Source organism: Pseudonaja textilis, chromosome Z (genome assembly GCF_049901715.1).
Source record: "Pseudonaja textilis isolate UNSWEBS1 chromosome Z, rPseTex1.2, whole genome shotgun sequence".
Classification (NCBI taxonomy): Eukaryota; Metazoa; Chordata; class Lepidosauria; order Squamata; family Elapidae; genus Pseudonaja; species Pseudonaja textilis.
The window spans coordinates 25,892,124-25,909,424 of record NC_142008.1 but is presented as its reverse complement, the minus strand read 5'-3'; the positions used below and the strand labels follow the sequence as shown (position 1 = coordinate 25,909,424).

At 37.7% G+C, this 17,301-nt stretch overlaps 1 protein-coding gene across 4 annotated transcripts in view; it reads right to left on the bottom strand.

The window, feature by feature from the left end:
* The window catches only part of MLLT10 (MLLT10 histone lysine methyltransferase DOT1L cofactor), a 136,569-nt gene extending 122,678 nt beyond the window's left edge, over positions 1 to 13,891 (bottom strand). For 2 of the 4 annotated variants that reach the window (XM_026706240.2, XM_026706241.2), the window contains exons 1-2: positions 13,092 to 13,891; positions 6,854 to 6,933 (exon numbers count right to left, since the gene is read on the bottom strand). In XM_026706240.2, coding sequence (XP_026562025.2) covers positions 6,854 to 6,933; positions 13,092 to 13,260 — 249 coding nt within the window. In that variant the 5' untranslated portion in view covers positions 13,261 to 13,891. Of the gene's footprint in view, positions 1 to 6,853; positions 6,934 to 12,490; positions 12,704 to 13,091 lie in introns of those variants that run through there. The other 2 variants (XM_087915389.1, XM_026706242.2) reach the window with 2 other exon arrangements.
* Between the last annotated feature and the right edge of the window lie 3,410 nt (positions 13,892 to 17,301).

Below are 17,301 nucleotides of genomic sequence, written 5' to 3'. Positions count from 1 at the left end.
GGGGGAAGGCGTAGAGGAGACCAGGGAGCCACCTGCTCCGAAGCGCATTGGCCCCCTCCGCTCCCTGACTGCAGAATCTGGTGAAGTATCTGCTTACCTGAGCATTCAGAGGAGATGCAAACAGGTCTACAGAGGAAATACCAAACCTGATGGACAGTTCCCTGAACAGAGAGGGGTGGAGACTCCACTCCAAATGGTTGACCACACTCCAACTCAGCCAATCGGCCTGAGAGTTGTCGATCCCGGAAATGTGATCCGCCCTGATGGACAGAAAGTTCCTCTCCGTCCAACGCCCTAGGCGTTCGGCTTCCCTCAAGGCCCTGGACTTTGTTTCCCCCATCTGTTGACATGTGCCTTTGCAGCTACATTGTCATCACCAATACATGTCACCCTTGAACAGAAGTGTTTGAGGGCCAGGAAGATAGCCCTGAGTTCCAACCAGTTTATCGGACAAGACCCCTCTGCCAATGACCAATGTCTCTGGGCCATCTCGCTGTACAGCAAGGCCCGCCAGCCCTGGAGGCTGGCATCTGTTGTGATTATCAATCTGTCTGGCTCTTTGAATGGTTCCCCCCTGCAAAGTGCTGGAGACTGCCACCAGCGGAACGAGTATAGAACATCTACACCCTGAAGAGTCAGTGAGTGCAATCTTGCCCAAGGGACGATACCAATTCAAGGGATCATCTTTCCCAGCAGTCTGGAAAGAAAAGGCAAGGGGAGATTGTAGGACAGATTGGTATGATGTGGACTGGATTAAGATGTCGTCCAGGTAACACTGACATCTGACAGGAACTGCTCGAAGGATAGCCACCAATGCTGCCAGTACTTTGGTGAAAACTCTGGGAGTCGATGACAGCCCATAAGGGTCTGGTACTGGAAATGCCTACACTGATAAGAAAAATGAAGAAACTGGCAGTGATGATGCCAGATAGGAATAGGAGGTAGGCTTCCGCAAGGTCTGTGTAAGAGAGGAGGCCGCCCCCCCTGAATGCTCTCTAGGATGGAATGCAAGGTCTGCATTTTGAAATGCCTGTATGGGATGAACCTGTTTAAAAACTTCAGATCTAGGATTGTACGCCACCCCCCCAGATGCCCTTGGATCCACAAAAAAGCCTGTAATAAAACCCTCGCCCTTGCTGGTGCATAGGAACTGGTTGAATGGCCCTAATATCAACAAGATGCTGGATGGCTGATTCCATTAGGGCCTTTTTGGCCCCATCCCGTGATACGGAGCAGGTCACAAAAAACTCTGGATGAGGTGAAAGGAATTCTAGTTGCAGACCCAATCTGATTGTATTGAGGACCCAGGCATCCGATGTAGACTCCTCCCATCTGGTGATAAAGAAGGACAGACAATCTCCGATGGGAGGGGGGGAACAGGAGTTTATTTGGAGCATCAGAAGGCATGGCCCCCTCCTCCTCGAAAGGTCCGTCTACCTGTATATTGGTGCTGTTATCAGTTATTCGCCTCAGGGCACTGCTCCTGACTGTGAGGAAAGGCCCTCTGATGACAGGAGAAGCAAGGGGAAGGTTGGGCACGGAAAGATGAGGCACAGAAGTAAGGGGTTGGGTGGGAATACACCTTCTTACCCGTCAAGGAGAGGACCTTCCTCTTATCCCTGGTCTCGATCAAATATGGATCCAGGCCCTCATCGAAGAGTTTCTCACCCACATAAGGAGCCGATGCCAGCTTCCACTTAGAGCATGATTCAGATTGCCAGTTCTGGAGCTAAAGTAGTCGTCTAGTTGTGATCGAAGATAGCTCCGGAGGCGAATTTTGCTGAATTCAGAGTGGCATCCACCGTAAATTCAGCTGCTGCAATAATTTTGTTTAGATCTTGGTGATGTCTAAAATCAGATGGAGGAAGGTGCTTCTGTAACTGATGCAGCCAGCGGAGTGAGGCTCTGGTAAAAATGATGCTGCTGTCGATGCTCGGACAGGCCAAGCTGAGGCCTGATGGTTACGTTTGAGCATTTGCTCTGATCTTTTGTCCTCAAGCTTGAGCACGTCCTCTGTTTTGGTGGGGGTGCCAGATGAAGAGAAGGAGGCCACTACTGGAGCATCTACCAAAGGGACTACCAGGGTAGAGGCCAAGGCTGATCCTAATTATAGAAACGCCTATTGTATGATGAAGGTCTAGGCCCAGTAGCAGGGGTGGCACACTGTTCTTTAACAAGGTCCAAAAATAACAGAGGAGAAGGAAGAACCTCTGTGTGGACCATAGGTTTAGAGAAAAGAGTATCCCCTTGGCTTGAAGGATCCCTCTGGGATTCAGGTACCACCTCTTTTGGGGTTAATTGGGCAGTGACCAAGGCTTTCTCTACTAGGGGTTTAAATAAGGCTGGCTTAAAGACCGCCATTGAGGAGGGCTGGTCCTGGAGGAAAGTTTCAGCCTCAGACATATATAGATCTCTGATCTCACCCTCTTCCTCCTCTGACCCGGAGGAGTGGCTATGGTCTGAGGGGAGTGAGTAATCCCTTTCCTCATAACCCCACCAATCAGATTGAGTAGAGGGCCTACCAACATCCTGAGGTCTAAGGTATTCCCTGTGTCTAGGAGGGCTCCTAAAGAGGGATTGGGGAACCAATCTTGTTCACTCCCCCAGAGGGTGAAAGAGCTGTTGGAAGCCCTGCGCTAATCCTTATTGAAGAGACTACTAGGGAAATGCTCACCACTGCCTGAGTGGGCTTCTCCAGAAAGTGGCCCAGCAGCAGTGGGGGTGAAGGTAGCTTCAGGCCTATGTCTAATGCTACCCTAAGTGGGCTGGTTGGGAGGTGGAATTGTAGGGGCCTGAAGAAAATGGGGTCCTGATTTACTAAGGTCTTGAGGACCCCCTTCCTCCTCTGTTACCATAGGAGACCAGGTTTGGGTATAGGAGAAGGAAGAAAAATGGACTCCCTCTTCCCTGGGCCCCACAATTTGGCCAACCTGTGCTTCGATTGGAAGGGAAGCCTGCTGCAAACGTCCCCTCATTTGGTCCAGAGTTTTAGTAAACTGCCTCTCGAGTGCAGCATGCCTCCTTCTTTCAGCCTTTAGCCTTGGAAAACTTTCTTTGGAGCAAAGGTTTTGCCCCTGATTTTTGCCACTGCTTTCCTTTGAGCTGACTGGCCATGCTGCCTCTTCCTCCCTCCCACTTCCTTCTGGGCCGGTGTGTGTGTGCCTCTAATCCAGAGGCTTCTGTCTGCTTGAAGCCTCCATGATCAAACAAAGGGTACACTAGAGGTGCTGGAAGCAACACTCAATATGTGTCCCCTGATCTCACTCGGATAGTTCTCAGAAATATTGCCACAAGATAAGACAAACCGATGCTTCTGGCCAATTAAAATGGCCCTTGTGCTTTGTGCTGAGGTAATAAAATGGCTGCCTGAACTAGGAGAAATTGTTGGAGGGCCTTTGTCGCTTTATAGGCTCTAAGAACCCCAAGCGAAGAGAGAAACCCAGGAGCAAAACTTTTAGCTTCAGAGCAGCTGTGTGTCAGAGGCTTGACATCAAACCTGCAACCTTTTCCAGCTAATTGCTAGCTACAATCCTTAACTCTGCTTCCAAGACACAAAGCTCGTTTTGATTAGGAGCTGAGTCAAAGCTGGGGGACCTGGCTAGAGGCTGGTCTTTTATACGGCAGACTCAGCTCTGTGACATAATAGGGAGGAGTCTAACCCATCCTGGACTCTCAAAGCAGAGTATAGGAGAATGAGGCAGTGTAGGCTTTTTAGAAAGTTTTGAATCTTAAAGAGGAATTTTTTGAGGCCAACAATAGTGCAACACAAACATAAGTATCTTCTACAGGAGACAGAGATCAAGCAGATCTCTCAGACAAGGAAGCTGCCAGGCAATTTTGGAGATATCGTAGGAGGTATAAAGAAGAACAAAGGAGTTATGATAATTTTGGACTGAAACAATGATTTTGATGAGCTTGTTTAATACATGCCCAACAATGCTGATAAGTAAATGAGTCCTGAGAGTCATGACACTGAAAACTTGCAGTAGGATATCCTGACCTGTTGAACATATATATGGAGTTTTGAAGATAATTTTAAGAATTCTGAAGAAAAAAGTTTTTAAAAGGAAGAATTTATGCAAAGGAGAAAAATAATAATCTCAAGCATAAATATGCAAATACTGTGATGGTTAAAGCAATCAAAAAGCTTGGCAGGAGCCATACCTTGTTGAGTGACATATTTGGACTTGCCACCAAGCAACACAAGAACTCTAAAAGTTCTGAGCAGGATTCTGCATAATTGTATCCACAATAATACATGTAATAAAAACATGGAACAGAACTTAAAATCAAACCATGTACACTACATATAAAAATTAAATCAAGAACTAGTTACAAGCAAAATAGATTAATATTTACAAGTACATCTTGACCGAAGGCTACAGTATGTAAATGGAAATGTTGACAGTAAAAAAAAATGCAAGTAATTCAGCATTCTTCCTTGCAAACTTGAACATCTATTGTTACAATAATATTTCAGGTACTGAAATTAAATCTGTATAAGGGCCTTTACGTTTACAGTTCTAATTTATTCTTAGAAGATGAAATGGAACAAATATTAGTATGGGAATAGACAAAACCACTACAAAAATAGTTACCTTGACCCAAGTCCTTTTGAGGATCCTTTCAAAAGCTTTACAAAAATGATCAAAATGGATTACAGTAACTATAGTTATTATACTACATTTAAAGTTCTTTTTCTAATCATGGATAAAATGCAAGACTCAGCCAGAAATCTGTATTTATTGTATCAGCTATCTAAATATCCAACTTTATAAAAATAAAAGAGTGATGCATTTTAAAAAAAACTGAGAGGCATACATGCATTCCAAATCATTATTTACTATCCTTTCTCTGAAAATTGCTTGATTTAGTAAACCATCTACATTTCCATAAATGTTTCATCTCTCTTTGAGCAAAGAGCTTTTCAAAACAGAAAAACCATAAAGAATGCAGTATTCAGCATCACTACACAAAAAGATCATACAGATCCACATTTCAGCTCTCTTTCAATGTCCATATTGCTAACCACAATCAGGCTGTCCCCAAAGGAACAGGAATTGAGCTCTAACACCACAATCAATCTTGTCCACAGTGAAAATAAAGCATAGTATAGCATGATGTGTGAACCCAGCCTATTGTTTCATCTGTTTGAGTAAGAAGCTACTATAATTCATCTAAAGCAACACCATACCATATACACTAAAAATGCATGCCACCAAAGAACTTAACTGACTCACAAGAAAACAATGCACTAAACTGCATCTAGATGTAGTAGATATCAAGTCCATCAAAACGTCAAATAATTGGAAAAAATACAATATTAAATCACCCATTTAATACAGTAACAAATATAAAAAATAGCAATCAACTGCAATAGAACTGAGCTGAATTCTTAAGCTTCATTGCATCCTCACTGATTTCTTATTAAATAAATATGGTAAATAAATCTGTCAACGAATATATTGCCAATAATAGGCTAAGTATTCTTTCAGATTTATATAAGACAATGAGAATGTTACAGAAACCTACTATATAGTAGACAAAGAGAAATCATAAAGAGCTCTGTTCTTGTACATAGAAAATTTAAATCTAGAAAATAGAAAGCAAATCCTACATTATAACCTAATATTTATAATTGTATCTTACATCATGCACTAAAGTAACCTTTTTCAATTAAGTATAATCCCAACATAATAGTAACCCAATTCTCAGTAATGTAATTATATAATTTAGAAACTATAGTACCAATGCATCTATATAGCATAGATTGGTGAAATACTGCAGATCAGAAAACAGGAAACAGCTTCCACTATGTAAGCTATTAGCTATGTAAGTTACTTCAGAATTTATATTAAACTAACAATACTACAAAACCAGTTTCAGAAGTTTGAAATTAACCTACTTTAACATAACTCTCAATTTGCATAAAGAAAAAGATAATTATTTCTCCCATTAATACACTAAAGAAGGGAAAACAGAACAGAAGACCTACTGAGATTCTTTCTATTTGTGTATGCTATATTAAGTTATGGTTTAGCATGATGTACAAGTACAAGCATCTTTAAAATTTTATTCGTTTTTCCCAAACATTTCAGTGCTATAATTTTGAAGTTACAGATCCTGATCTACCACAACAGTGGATCTTCTTTGCCAGTTTCAAAAAAAAAATAGTTTAAAAGAAAATAGGAATTTAATGTTCCATGCATATATCCAGTCAAAATTAGCTCTTTTTTATACCACTTCCAACAATAAACTATCAGAATGCATTGACATATTAGCAGAAGTTATCTTTTGGAACTGTGATTCTTATGCCCAAGTATCCATATGCCCATTACAGCCATTACAGACTTCCATAATGTATTTATAATAGTCTCTGTTTTTATGCAAAAACCAGAAACTACAAAAACCAGAAGCTACAAGATGCTTCCATGTTTTCAAGTTCTAATAGAAGATTTGGCATCTAGATTATTTTTCAATTTATAGCAAAAATTCAAAGAAAAAGGAAATGAAAATTGCACTTTTACTCTCAAATCATTTTCCCCTCTGAAGGGGTAGGGATAGAGATAGGAAGGAATGTAGCCATGGAATATATATATTGTTTACAGTAAAAATGGGTGTCCTGTCTAATTTTCTATACTTTGAAATTAAAACAAGAACTGATTAAAACATCCAGGGAAAAATAGAAAAATAGAATGTTTACTCTTTGAAACTTATTTACTCCCATTATTGACTAATGAAAGAGAAACTATCATTCCCTGATAAATATAATTCATTTTCAATATCCATATATATCTGCCAGTAGAAATAATTATAAATATGTTATAAGTTATACCAAATAATTCAGACTTACCACTCTGGCTGCTCTTTCCTGAGATTCACATTTTCTACAAAACCAAGGTCCAGTGGGTACTTGCACAATTCCGTAGCATGCTGTTTTGGGGACAAAAACCAATATATGCAGATATATTACTGACCTAGACCCAAAATATACCACTGAATTAAATTACCTGCAATGTAATTTATTTATATATAAATATTGAGGAAGGCAAATAATTTATATATATTAAATACATATTTAGACATTTCTTGTTAATTCCATTTAAAATGTTACAATTATTCTATGTACACTAATACAAGGTGTTTTACCTTGAAAATTATTTTGATAAATAAATTTTTTGCCCTTGGAATTTGATTAGTCCTTTTTTTAATAGAGCATGTTTATATATAGTATACCAAATTCTAACTAAAGAAATAGTTTAAATCAAATCCTCAGCTTTAAAGTAAGTTGTTAAATTGAGGGTTCCCCCAACAAAGGGCTTCTTTTTTTAGATCTATCAAAGCATATAATCTAATAACCCATCCCCTAAACTGGTTTTTTTGTAGGGATTGGGTTTTTTTTTCTGTTCAATTGTTTCCAATTCTTGGAAACTGCTGTTTTCTTGGCAAAGTTTTGCCATTGCCTTTTTTCTAGGGCTGAGAAAAGTGATTGACAAGGGTAACTCAACTGGCTTTATGCCTAAACTCACTGTCTCCTGGTTTCTGGCCTTAACCACTACATGAAATTAAGAGTGAGAATAAGAAAGAGTATGTTGAAAGTCACAAGAATACTGTGGAGCTAAAATGGAGACAAAAGTTTGAAAGGGGAAATCAAACCATTATAAGACTAATAATGGATAAAAAATTCAATTTGATGAATTGATTTTTAATCAAGTAATCTGGCACAAAAAGCAGAGGAAGAAAAACAGATGTGTTCATTTACAGGTTCAAGTTATACATGATACTATTCTCAAAGCTTTAGCATTAATAAATATCATCTTTGTCTACTAGTATTATTATGCTCATGTTTCTGATAATCTATTAAACAGTATTGCTGATTATTCTTCAAAATCCCATCCATATATATATATATATATATATATATATATATATATATATATTCCAAAATCTCATTGTGCAACAATCAAATTTAACAGACCTATATTCCTACATGTCTTTTACCTTCCAACTAGCTACTTATACTTCCATCAGTATTATAATATTGTAAGTTCCATTAATAAGTATACCACAATAAAACTATTGTAATCAATATATTGGTGCTACTACAGAATGCTGTTCCCAGCATTAGGAACAGGTTATCCGATATATACTTTATCACATTTCATCATGAAAGTAACATCTGCCAATTCTATTTATTCCTTTTATGTTTGTAGACACACCACTCTTTTAGTTGTAGGTTTTAAATTGAGGGTATGTATGTATGTATACATCTATGCATATGAATGCTCTGAAATTCATATGCCATTGGTATAACTGAGTATAGAAATTGCTACTGTGAAGACTGAAGATTATGGAATATCTGGACCATGACAATTGTACAGCATAAAATCCAACAATCTCATAAAGCAAAAGTAATTGTGATGTGACTAAAAACATCTAGTTTAGTTATACAGATGATACCTTGGTACTCATCGTTAAATGGTTTCGGGAGGCACAAAGAAAACAAAAAAACAATGAGTACCAAACAATTTTTTTCCCATAAGGAATAATGTAGTGAGTCACAAGGCAGCTGCCAACAGGTTCTAGTTTATGCACTGAATAGCAAACAAACTATATAGACTAAATTTTTGCATCAAAATATGTTGAGTTTCAAAGCAATTGAGAATCAAGGTACCACTGTATAGATTTTACAGCAGTTTTAATTTATCACTTGGCATCGTAATAGCATTTGAATTTGAAAATTAAGTTGGAATGAATTCATTTGAATTTAACCACTAAAGTTTACATAACTTGTTCAGTTATACCTACACGTTATATTACTCTATTTTCATTTCTAGCTACCCTTCTCTTTATCTAATAGAAAAGTGATGGTCTTAGATGCAGACTGATCTGAAAATAAGATCAGTAAGTTGAGCAAGTCTGCTTTTTGTAAATACAATTAAATAATAAAATAACATCAGACATGACAATGATGTGGATTGCACAAAGAAGTTAAAGTGCTTGTATCTCTACTGTTGCCTTCAGAAAACAACATATTTACTAAATACTTGAAAATAAAAAATGGACACATAAATTAGGAAGTGGTTACAAAGGAAACATACAGACAAGTAGTCAGGAATTGTAATATGGAATTGGAGTCAGAAAACAAAGGAATAAACTGAGTCAGAGAAGGATGCTATTAATAATTTCCTAGCATACTTAAGATACTAACTGATGTTTTAGTTGAATACTTAGTTATTATTTTTGAGAAATCTTAAATAATTGACAAAATGCCAAATGTCTGAAAAGCAGCAAATGCTGCCCATTATCAAAAGGGGAAAAACAGATATAGAAAACTGACCTAGATCTAATATCACATCTGAGTTCAATATCTGTTTAGTCTGGCACCAACATTTGGAAAAAGTTTTGAAATTATTGTAAAAAGATTATTTTATAAGGTTCTTGAAAACTATGTAGCAATTATCAAAAGTTAGACAAATACTAAATCTAAATATAGAAATAACTTCCTTAATAGATTATGGGAATTCTGTGAACATAATATATCATGATTTCAGCAAATCATTAGATAAAATAACACGTGACATGCTGATGAGCAACCAAAGCATGATGATGATTATTATTAATCAGATATATTACAGCTGCCCCATTCCGAAAGCATGGACTGGATGACATATAATTAAGGGGATACAAAGCTGACTCAAAATTGAACTCAACAAAGCACTCAATGCTTTCCTTAGCAAATTGGATAGTGTATCTACAGCACTTGGACACCACACAGGGAAAAAAATAATCTTGGCAAGTTAGATATTGGCTGAGTGTAAAATAATGAGAATTAACAGAAACAAGAGCAAATTTCATCACTTAGAAAAAGGATTCTCTGCACAAGCACTGAATAGAGAATATCTGGCATGGTACATGCAAGAAAGTACTTGATAAAGTGTTTAACTGTAAATTAAATATAAGCCAGCTGTGGGATATAGTTGCAAAAAAGTATAATGCAACTTAGGTTACACCAACAGAAATATAATTTCTGAATCTCAGCAAATAACCATTCCACTGTATTCTGCTTTGTATAGGCATTACTTAAAGCACTTGTACAGTTCTGGGCACACACTTTAAATATTCATAAAAATTGAAACAGATCCAGAGAAGGCAACAAGGATCAGGGGAATAGAAAATGTTACATGAAGAAAGACTGAAGGACTTGGGTAAGTTCAGCTATAAGAAAGCCAGCTGAAGGGTGCTGATGGCATTCCTAAAAGATGTTACATAAAAAAAGTTAAGATTTGTTTTCTTTGATATCAGAGAAATACATATTTGGAATAATAGATTTAAGTTCTAGGAGGGCATAATTCCACTAAATGATAGGAAAAAAATTCAAACAGCAAAGGCAGTTTGATAATGGATCTAATTATCCAGATAGGTTAATGGGTTTCTTTACTAGATAACTACCAGTCCTTTTTTGGATACTGTAGTGAATAGGTGAGTAAAGGCAATTACTTAAGCAATTCCTCCAAACTCCAGCTTTCCAACCAATGACAACCATCAAGTGATCAAAAAGCCAATCAAAATTATCTGCAATTGTATGTCACAAAATATACTTGGGAATTCAAGCAAAAAATGGTAAGATATGATTAGGAGAGAAAATTCTGCCTATTCTACTTTCTGAACATTAAAAAAAAACATTTTAATGTAATTATGAGAATTGCAGATGTCATCTTTCAGGCAACAGGTATCAAATGACAGCCCACAGCCATACTCTATATATAGTTAGACTGTTCTGAATTTTCTTCTTTGCCAGTCATTCCACAATATTTCTGCAGTTTTATATTAACTTTCTTCAATTTCAAATTTCTTTAATTTTCCTACAATGGAAGACTAGAATATCAACAGGATAACTACTCATCAGTGGAGAAATTCTTCCCTTCACCCATTAATTCCCTTAAGGAATTAATTCCTGCTACAGGAATCACTGGTTCTTAAGATGAACTTTCTCAAAAAATCTCTCTGAAGAGATACTTCATAAGGAATTTTTAAAATGCATTCTCACATTTACAATGAATTTAATTTTTCACTAGGAAAATCTTGACTATTCCTGTAAATCATGAGAATGTTTTTGAAACCAAATGATGAATTAATGGAACAAACACCTCAGGCTATTTTCTAATGATACAAACTATTTGCAATTAAATTAACTGAACTTATTAATTGGACTTATTTTGAAAAACCATAGAATATATATATTTTTCAGCACAAAGTATTGTATGCAAAAAAATATTGAAGCACATAAAAATCAAATTACAGCATGCTGCAAGAGTTAGTTTCATTCTCATTGTATTTTCTATTTAATTATTCTGTAGTTCCCACGGTTGGATTACATCTCAAGTATGATACATATTGCAATTTACTATAATACAGTAAGAAAATACAGTGACATAAATGTCTCTATAGGAGAAAAACATAAATTGTAACCATTTGCATCAAACATTAATATTTATAAAAAATGTAATATATTATTCTCACATTACTCAATATTGAGAAAATTCCCAGCAATATGCTTTCAGATGAAGCTATTTAATTTTCATTAAGGTGGGGTAAGAAACATACCTGCACCACATTTATATAAGGTCACCATTTCCTCATTTCCTACCATGAAATGTCATGTTATTAAAAATGTATAGGCTTTTGGAAAATTAATAAAGACTGAAATTTCAATATCAGTTCTTCAACCTTGTTCATTATCAAGATTACATACAGTTTACAGTTTTCAAAAAATTCTTCTACATCATTTGGAAAATTTCTCTGAAAATATCTTTCTCTTTTCTCCCAGATTATATAAAATGTACAAATTTAAATTGTGTAACTGCTATTTAGCAATTGCTGTTAAAAATGAGCCAACCTGCTAAAAGACTACATATATATATACAGAATATATATATGTATATGTGTATATGTATGTACGTATATATATATATATATATATATATATATATATATATATATATACATACATACATACATACATATATATATATACACACACACATATTTTGTTTACAGGAAGGGCATTCTGTCAAAAGTTCTAACAAATGTTTTTAAAACAACTAAATTCCTTATACCTTTTGTGCTGTGATATACAGCTATAAGTGAACCCAACTTCTTCCAAAAGTAAAGGAAACAAGAACACCAAAATACAGACAGATGCACACTGTGCTCATTATAGCCAGAAAAACAGCAACACAGCTGGTCACCAGCCAATTGCACTCCCTCCAGTAATCCAAACAAATCTATCATCAAAGGCTAAGTAATTCTACAGCGGCCCTTTTTCTCCCTTCCTCCATCAAGCTCCAACCACAAACAGGAAGTCTTCCTATCCAGCCGACGCGATCCAGCTTAATGACACTTTGGCAAGCGTGGAATAGAAGGAGGGGGAATGGGGAGGGGAGAGATGTCACATGATATCTAACTCTCCCTTGGACAAACACTTTACCTAGTTCCACGTCTCGTTTAAGAATAGAAGTCTGCGTGAGGGAAGGAGCAAGCTTTCTATCGGCGTGCAAACGGGAAAACGTATTCCAATTGAGGGGGCGCAGTCCGAGAATTGCAAATCGGTCTTCCCCTACGTCTAACTCTGCATTCGTGGACTATTTTGCTAATGACCAGCCCTTTCCTACCCTGCCTGTTTTCTAACCAGAGGGCGGAGGAAGGGGCAGGCACATGCAGGATAAGGAAGTAGCGACCTAAGATGACACGCGCAACTGACTCGTGCAATTCCCGAACAGAAGGAAAGCGAGCCCTTCCCAACTGTTGCACAACACACAACGTCCTACCATTGTTGTTGTTGTTGTTTAAAAAAAAACCCACCCTAAAACACTTCTTGCGAGCAGGCAAGAGACAAGCCACTCGATCTTTGCTATAGGGCGCAGACAGCAATAACGCGCATGGGTATACATACTCCCAAAAGGGTAATCGGGGCTAAGATGAGGCTGAAGGGTGTGAGGGCGAAGGAAGAAAGGAAGGCCGCAGGAAGCAGCTTGCCCGTGTAAATGGGCGGCGGAACGGGGGTGGCCGAGGCGGGCCCTCTCACTCACCTTGATGCACTGCGACATTGCAGCCATGCCCGTCGCAGTAAACCAGCGGGTTCTCGGCCCAGCCCCTCTCGTCGGAGCACACGCAGCAGCCGCCGATCATCTCCTTCATGCTATTGGAGAACTCGCCCTCCAGTGACACAGGCAGCAACAACGGCTCGCTAGAGACCATCTAAGGGTTAAAAACACCGTCAGCACGACACCACACACCGCCAGAGAGAGACCCCCGTGGCCTCCGGTGCCTTTTCCCCCAACAGCACTCGGTTTTCAGTCACTCAGCCACCGCCGCCGCCAGTACCGCCTCCATAACAGGGATGTCGGACCCATGGCCGCTGGAAGCAGCAGTGGTGCTGGCGGCGGGGAGGCGAGGAAAAAAAAAGCAGCGATGAAGAAGCTTCTTTGAAGTTCTTCCCGTGCGCCGGCTCGGCCGGGCCACTATCCGTCAGTCTTTCAGCTCAGGCAACAGGAACGAGGCTGAAGTTACAGGCCAGCGTCGCGGCAAAAACCCTGCGGTCCACGAAGCGAGGCAATAAAGCGAGAGCAAGGCCCGTTCTACGCAGGCGCACTGCAAACCTTCCTCAGAGAAGGCCCAACTACGCGCCAGCGGCCGCAGAACCGAAGGCCTTTTCACTCCCCGGTCTTCTCTTTTTCCTCCTCCCCGCTCTTCCTCCCTCCACGCGAGAATCATGGGCCGTCTGTAGAGAGCGAGCGACTTTAACTTCAGAGTCGCGCGCACGGTGCCCACGAGCCTTCCTCTTTTTTTTTTTTTTGCCGTTTCCTATACGGATGCACATTCGGAGCCTGCGCGGGGAGGGAAAGAAGGGAGGGAGGAATGCACAGTCGCCCTCCCTCTTGTCTGAGGAAGTCATGCTGTGTGGAGGGACTAGGCCCCGGACAAGACGCATTCATTTTTTACGTTTCTTGGCTGCCATACAAAGATGACACCACGCTCTGCTCCCGAGAGATGCGGGGGAGGGATGTTGCGCGCGCGCGTGTTTTCATTCATCTCATTTCCCCCTTAGGCCGTTGTGATTCTTGGGGCCAACGGAGCTGATGGATTCTTGGCCCTTGGCACGGTCACACCCGCGCTGCATTTTTCCCCTCCGTGTATTTCAGATTCCTCGCAGTGGAGAGAGCGCTTCGGGCAACCAAACCTAAGGTTAGGTCAGTTGCTATCATCTGGGGCCAGCCCTAGAGATGTGATCAGACGCAGCTTTCTATTTTTGTCATCACAAGCACCAGTGCACAAGCAAAGCTCATATTTCTTATTCTGCGATATACTTTAAAAATTCAAAATAGGCTTATAATAATCTCACTGGTTCAGTTCTTTCTAATAATATCAGATATATGAAATTAGCAATAATTTCAGATATCTTTACTAAGAAATCACTGGCTTTTTCATTGTCGCAATTAAACCTGCAAGATTCTGCTTATTTAAAAATGTTTTGATTTTGAAAATGTGCTACATTTATAAAGAACGAGTCCAATGGCCTTTTATTCTAGCATAAGCTTTTCTTTATTCTATTGTACTCTTTAATCTTAATCATGTCTGCATGACACGCTTTGTCAGACTAAGGATGCAACATTAAGGAATTCCAGCAAGATTTATTTTTACCTCTTTCCCATTCATAGTCATCTCAAATTTATTTTATTCTGCTTCATCTGCAGAATTTACACTTTTTTTTTTCATTTGTTCCAGGAAAACTACCTTCAATTAAATTACCAACAACTCAATTTGATTTGGATGCTTTTTACTTCCTTCACTTTAATTCATTCATATTTCCTAAATTCACAGGACCCTATTACATTTATTATTTTCACCTTGGTTTCACTATATCACAGCATATCAATATGCATTTAAATTGCTAACCAAAAAAGAAAGAAACCAACAAATCTGCCTCAGACTCTTAGATACCTGACTTTTCTTGCTACCTAAGGTAATTTGAAAGGGCATCTTTTTCAGTTTTTAATAGTTTATTTGTTTATATATAAAAATATCAGGAGAAATTGAAGGTAATCAGCTTTAATAGTGGGTGATCTGAGGAGGTAGGGTGGGGGTGGGGTGTAAAGGGGCCTGCACATCTCTACTTTGTATAGCAGCTTTTTAAAAGCTTACAATGTATATGATAATTATTTTGTATCTATTATGAGCAGTTATGACTTAAAAAAAGGAATTGTAAAACTGAATGATTAGAGTGGTATGGAAAAGCATTAATATATGTCTGGAATAAGTCTTGAATTTAATGAAACATCAAAAAATGCTCAGTAAAGAGCTGCAACTTTACAGTATTCTCTCTTCTCTGCTATTTCAAGCTTACCACTTTCAACTTTTCTGCTATTTCAAGGCTGCTAATTTTACACAGAAGATGAAAGGAAAAACACAAGATACCACTGATCTGACCATCACATTAAATGATAAGCAGGACAATTTTCTGCATCACTTGGCAATGTTTATGTTTTTGCAAACCTGCCTTATTTACCAATAGTTTAGTTACAGTGTTAAATAAAGTATCATCCTATAACATTGCCCTAAATATATTAAATGGATTGCCTTCTTTTAGGTACATACATTGCAAGTACATACATTTACATACATTGTGAGCTTTTAAAAAGCTGCTATACAAAGTAGAGATGTGCAGGCCCCTTTACACCCCACCCCCACCCTGCCTCCTCAGATCACCCACTATTAAAGCTTGTACTTTGCATGTAGGGTATCTTGGCTAAAGTTTTGCTGTCCTTGAAAATCTAAAGTGAATGTTTCTAAATAGATGACTGGAAGACAAGGAAAGGAAAACAATGAGTGTCATTTCCTTCAGAAAGCATTACTGAACAGTGATTAACATAGCAATTTGTCATTTAAATATTCCCCAATATAATGCATAGCAGAAATCTTTTTTGGGAACTTGCAACATAGTAATTTTCTTATAAATTACTTTTCTGTATTAGTGCACCAGCATGCAGAGCAGTAAGAAAATTCTATAAATGAAAAATGATACTTAAAACCATATAGCATTGTTTTAAAGAGTGTTTTAGCCCTTAAAGAAAATTATTTGGACATTACAAATATGTGATATTTATTATCATAAGTAAAGCATCAATTTTAATAAAATGTTTTTAAAATATTAGATTGCTGGGATCCTATTAACATGCTTGCATGTACACAAGCACATTATGCACATTTACTACAAAATAAGTCCCATTTAGCAGAAATTTCTGAGTAAACTATGCACTGCCAGTTCCATGACTGGGGGATTAAATCCATTTACATCTAAATGTTTCCATATGAAGTCTAGTCCTGTGCATATTGACTCAGAAGTAAATCCTACTACATTAAATCCTACAGTATTTTCAAGTAGATATACTACATAGCATTACTTCCTGTATTTATGTAAACAGTAATTCCGTAATCCTAATTTCTATAAAGATATTTTTATTATTTAGCATCAACAAGATAATGGTTCAAATGAGGTTGTAATCTTAAATACTGTGGTACTTAAATATTAACTGATTTATTTATATTTCTTTTCTACATCAAATCCACATATATTCTGTGGTTTTTAATTGAGATCAACACAAAAACAATCACTTTGCTACAAAGTAGCCCCAGTGTCACCAGGACAATGTTCTTAAACAAGTCATTCTTTTCTAGAGGGGACTATTTACAAAGACTAATTGCAGAAAAAAATAAGGATAGATAGATGTACAAGAGACCTAAAGAAACTGGGATTTGAGGCACAAAAGAGAATGGCCATCAGGGATAATGATGACTGGAAACTTACAGAATAATACAAAAATACAAAAGAAACACAATCTTTATTCCTGAACAGTGAGGATTGCCAAGATAAAAAAAATACAGTGTAATCAGTGAATCTAAGGACTATTGTAAGAAATTAGTCTGTACCTTTCTAATTTAAAAGGAAATTAGAAACACTGGTAAGTTTCATAGGTCTTTAAATGTCACAACTCACATTTCTTGCAAAGACAATGTTAAATTAAAATCTAATCCTTGCCAAAATGTATGATGTCAACTGTAATATATATCAAAACAAAAACAAAAAAAAATAAGTTTTTTTGTTTCATGTAGTTCGAATATATTTCATTGTTACTATACAGCAAAGGAATATTTAAGAATCAATTAAAACACTGGGTATAAATCAAAGAACGCTATAATCATTAATACATTACAATATTATTTTAAATAAGATGCTATTAA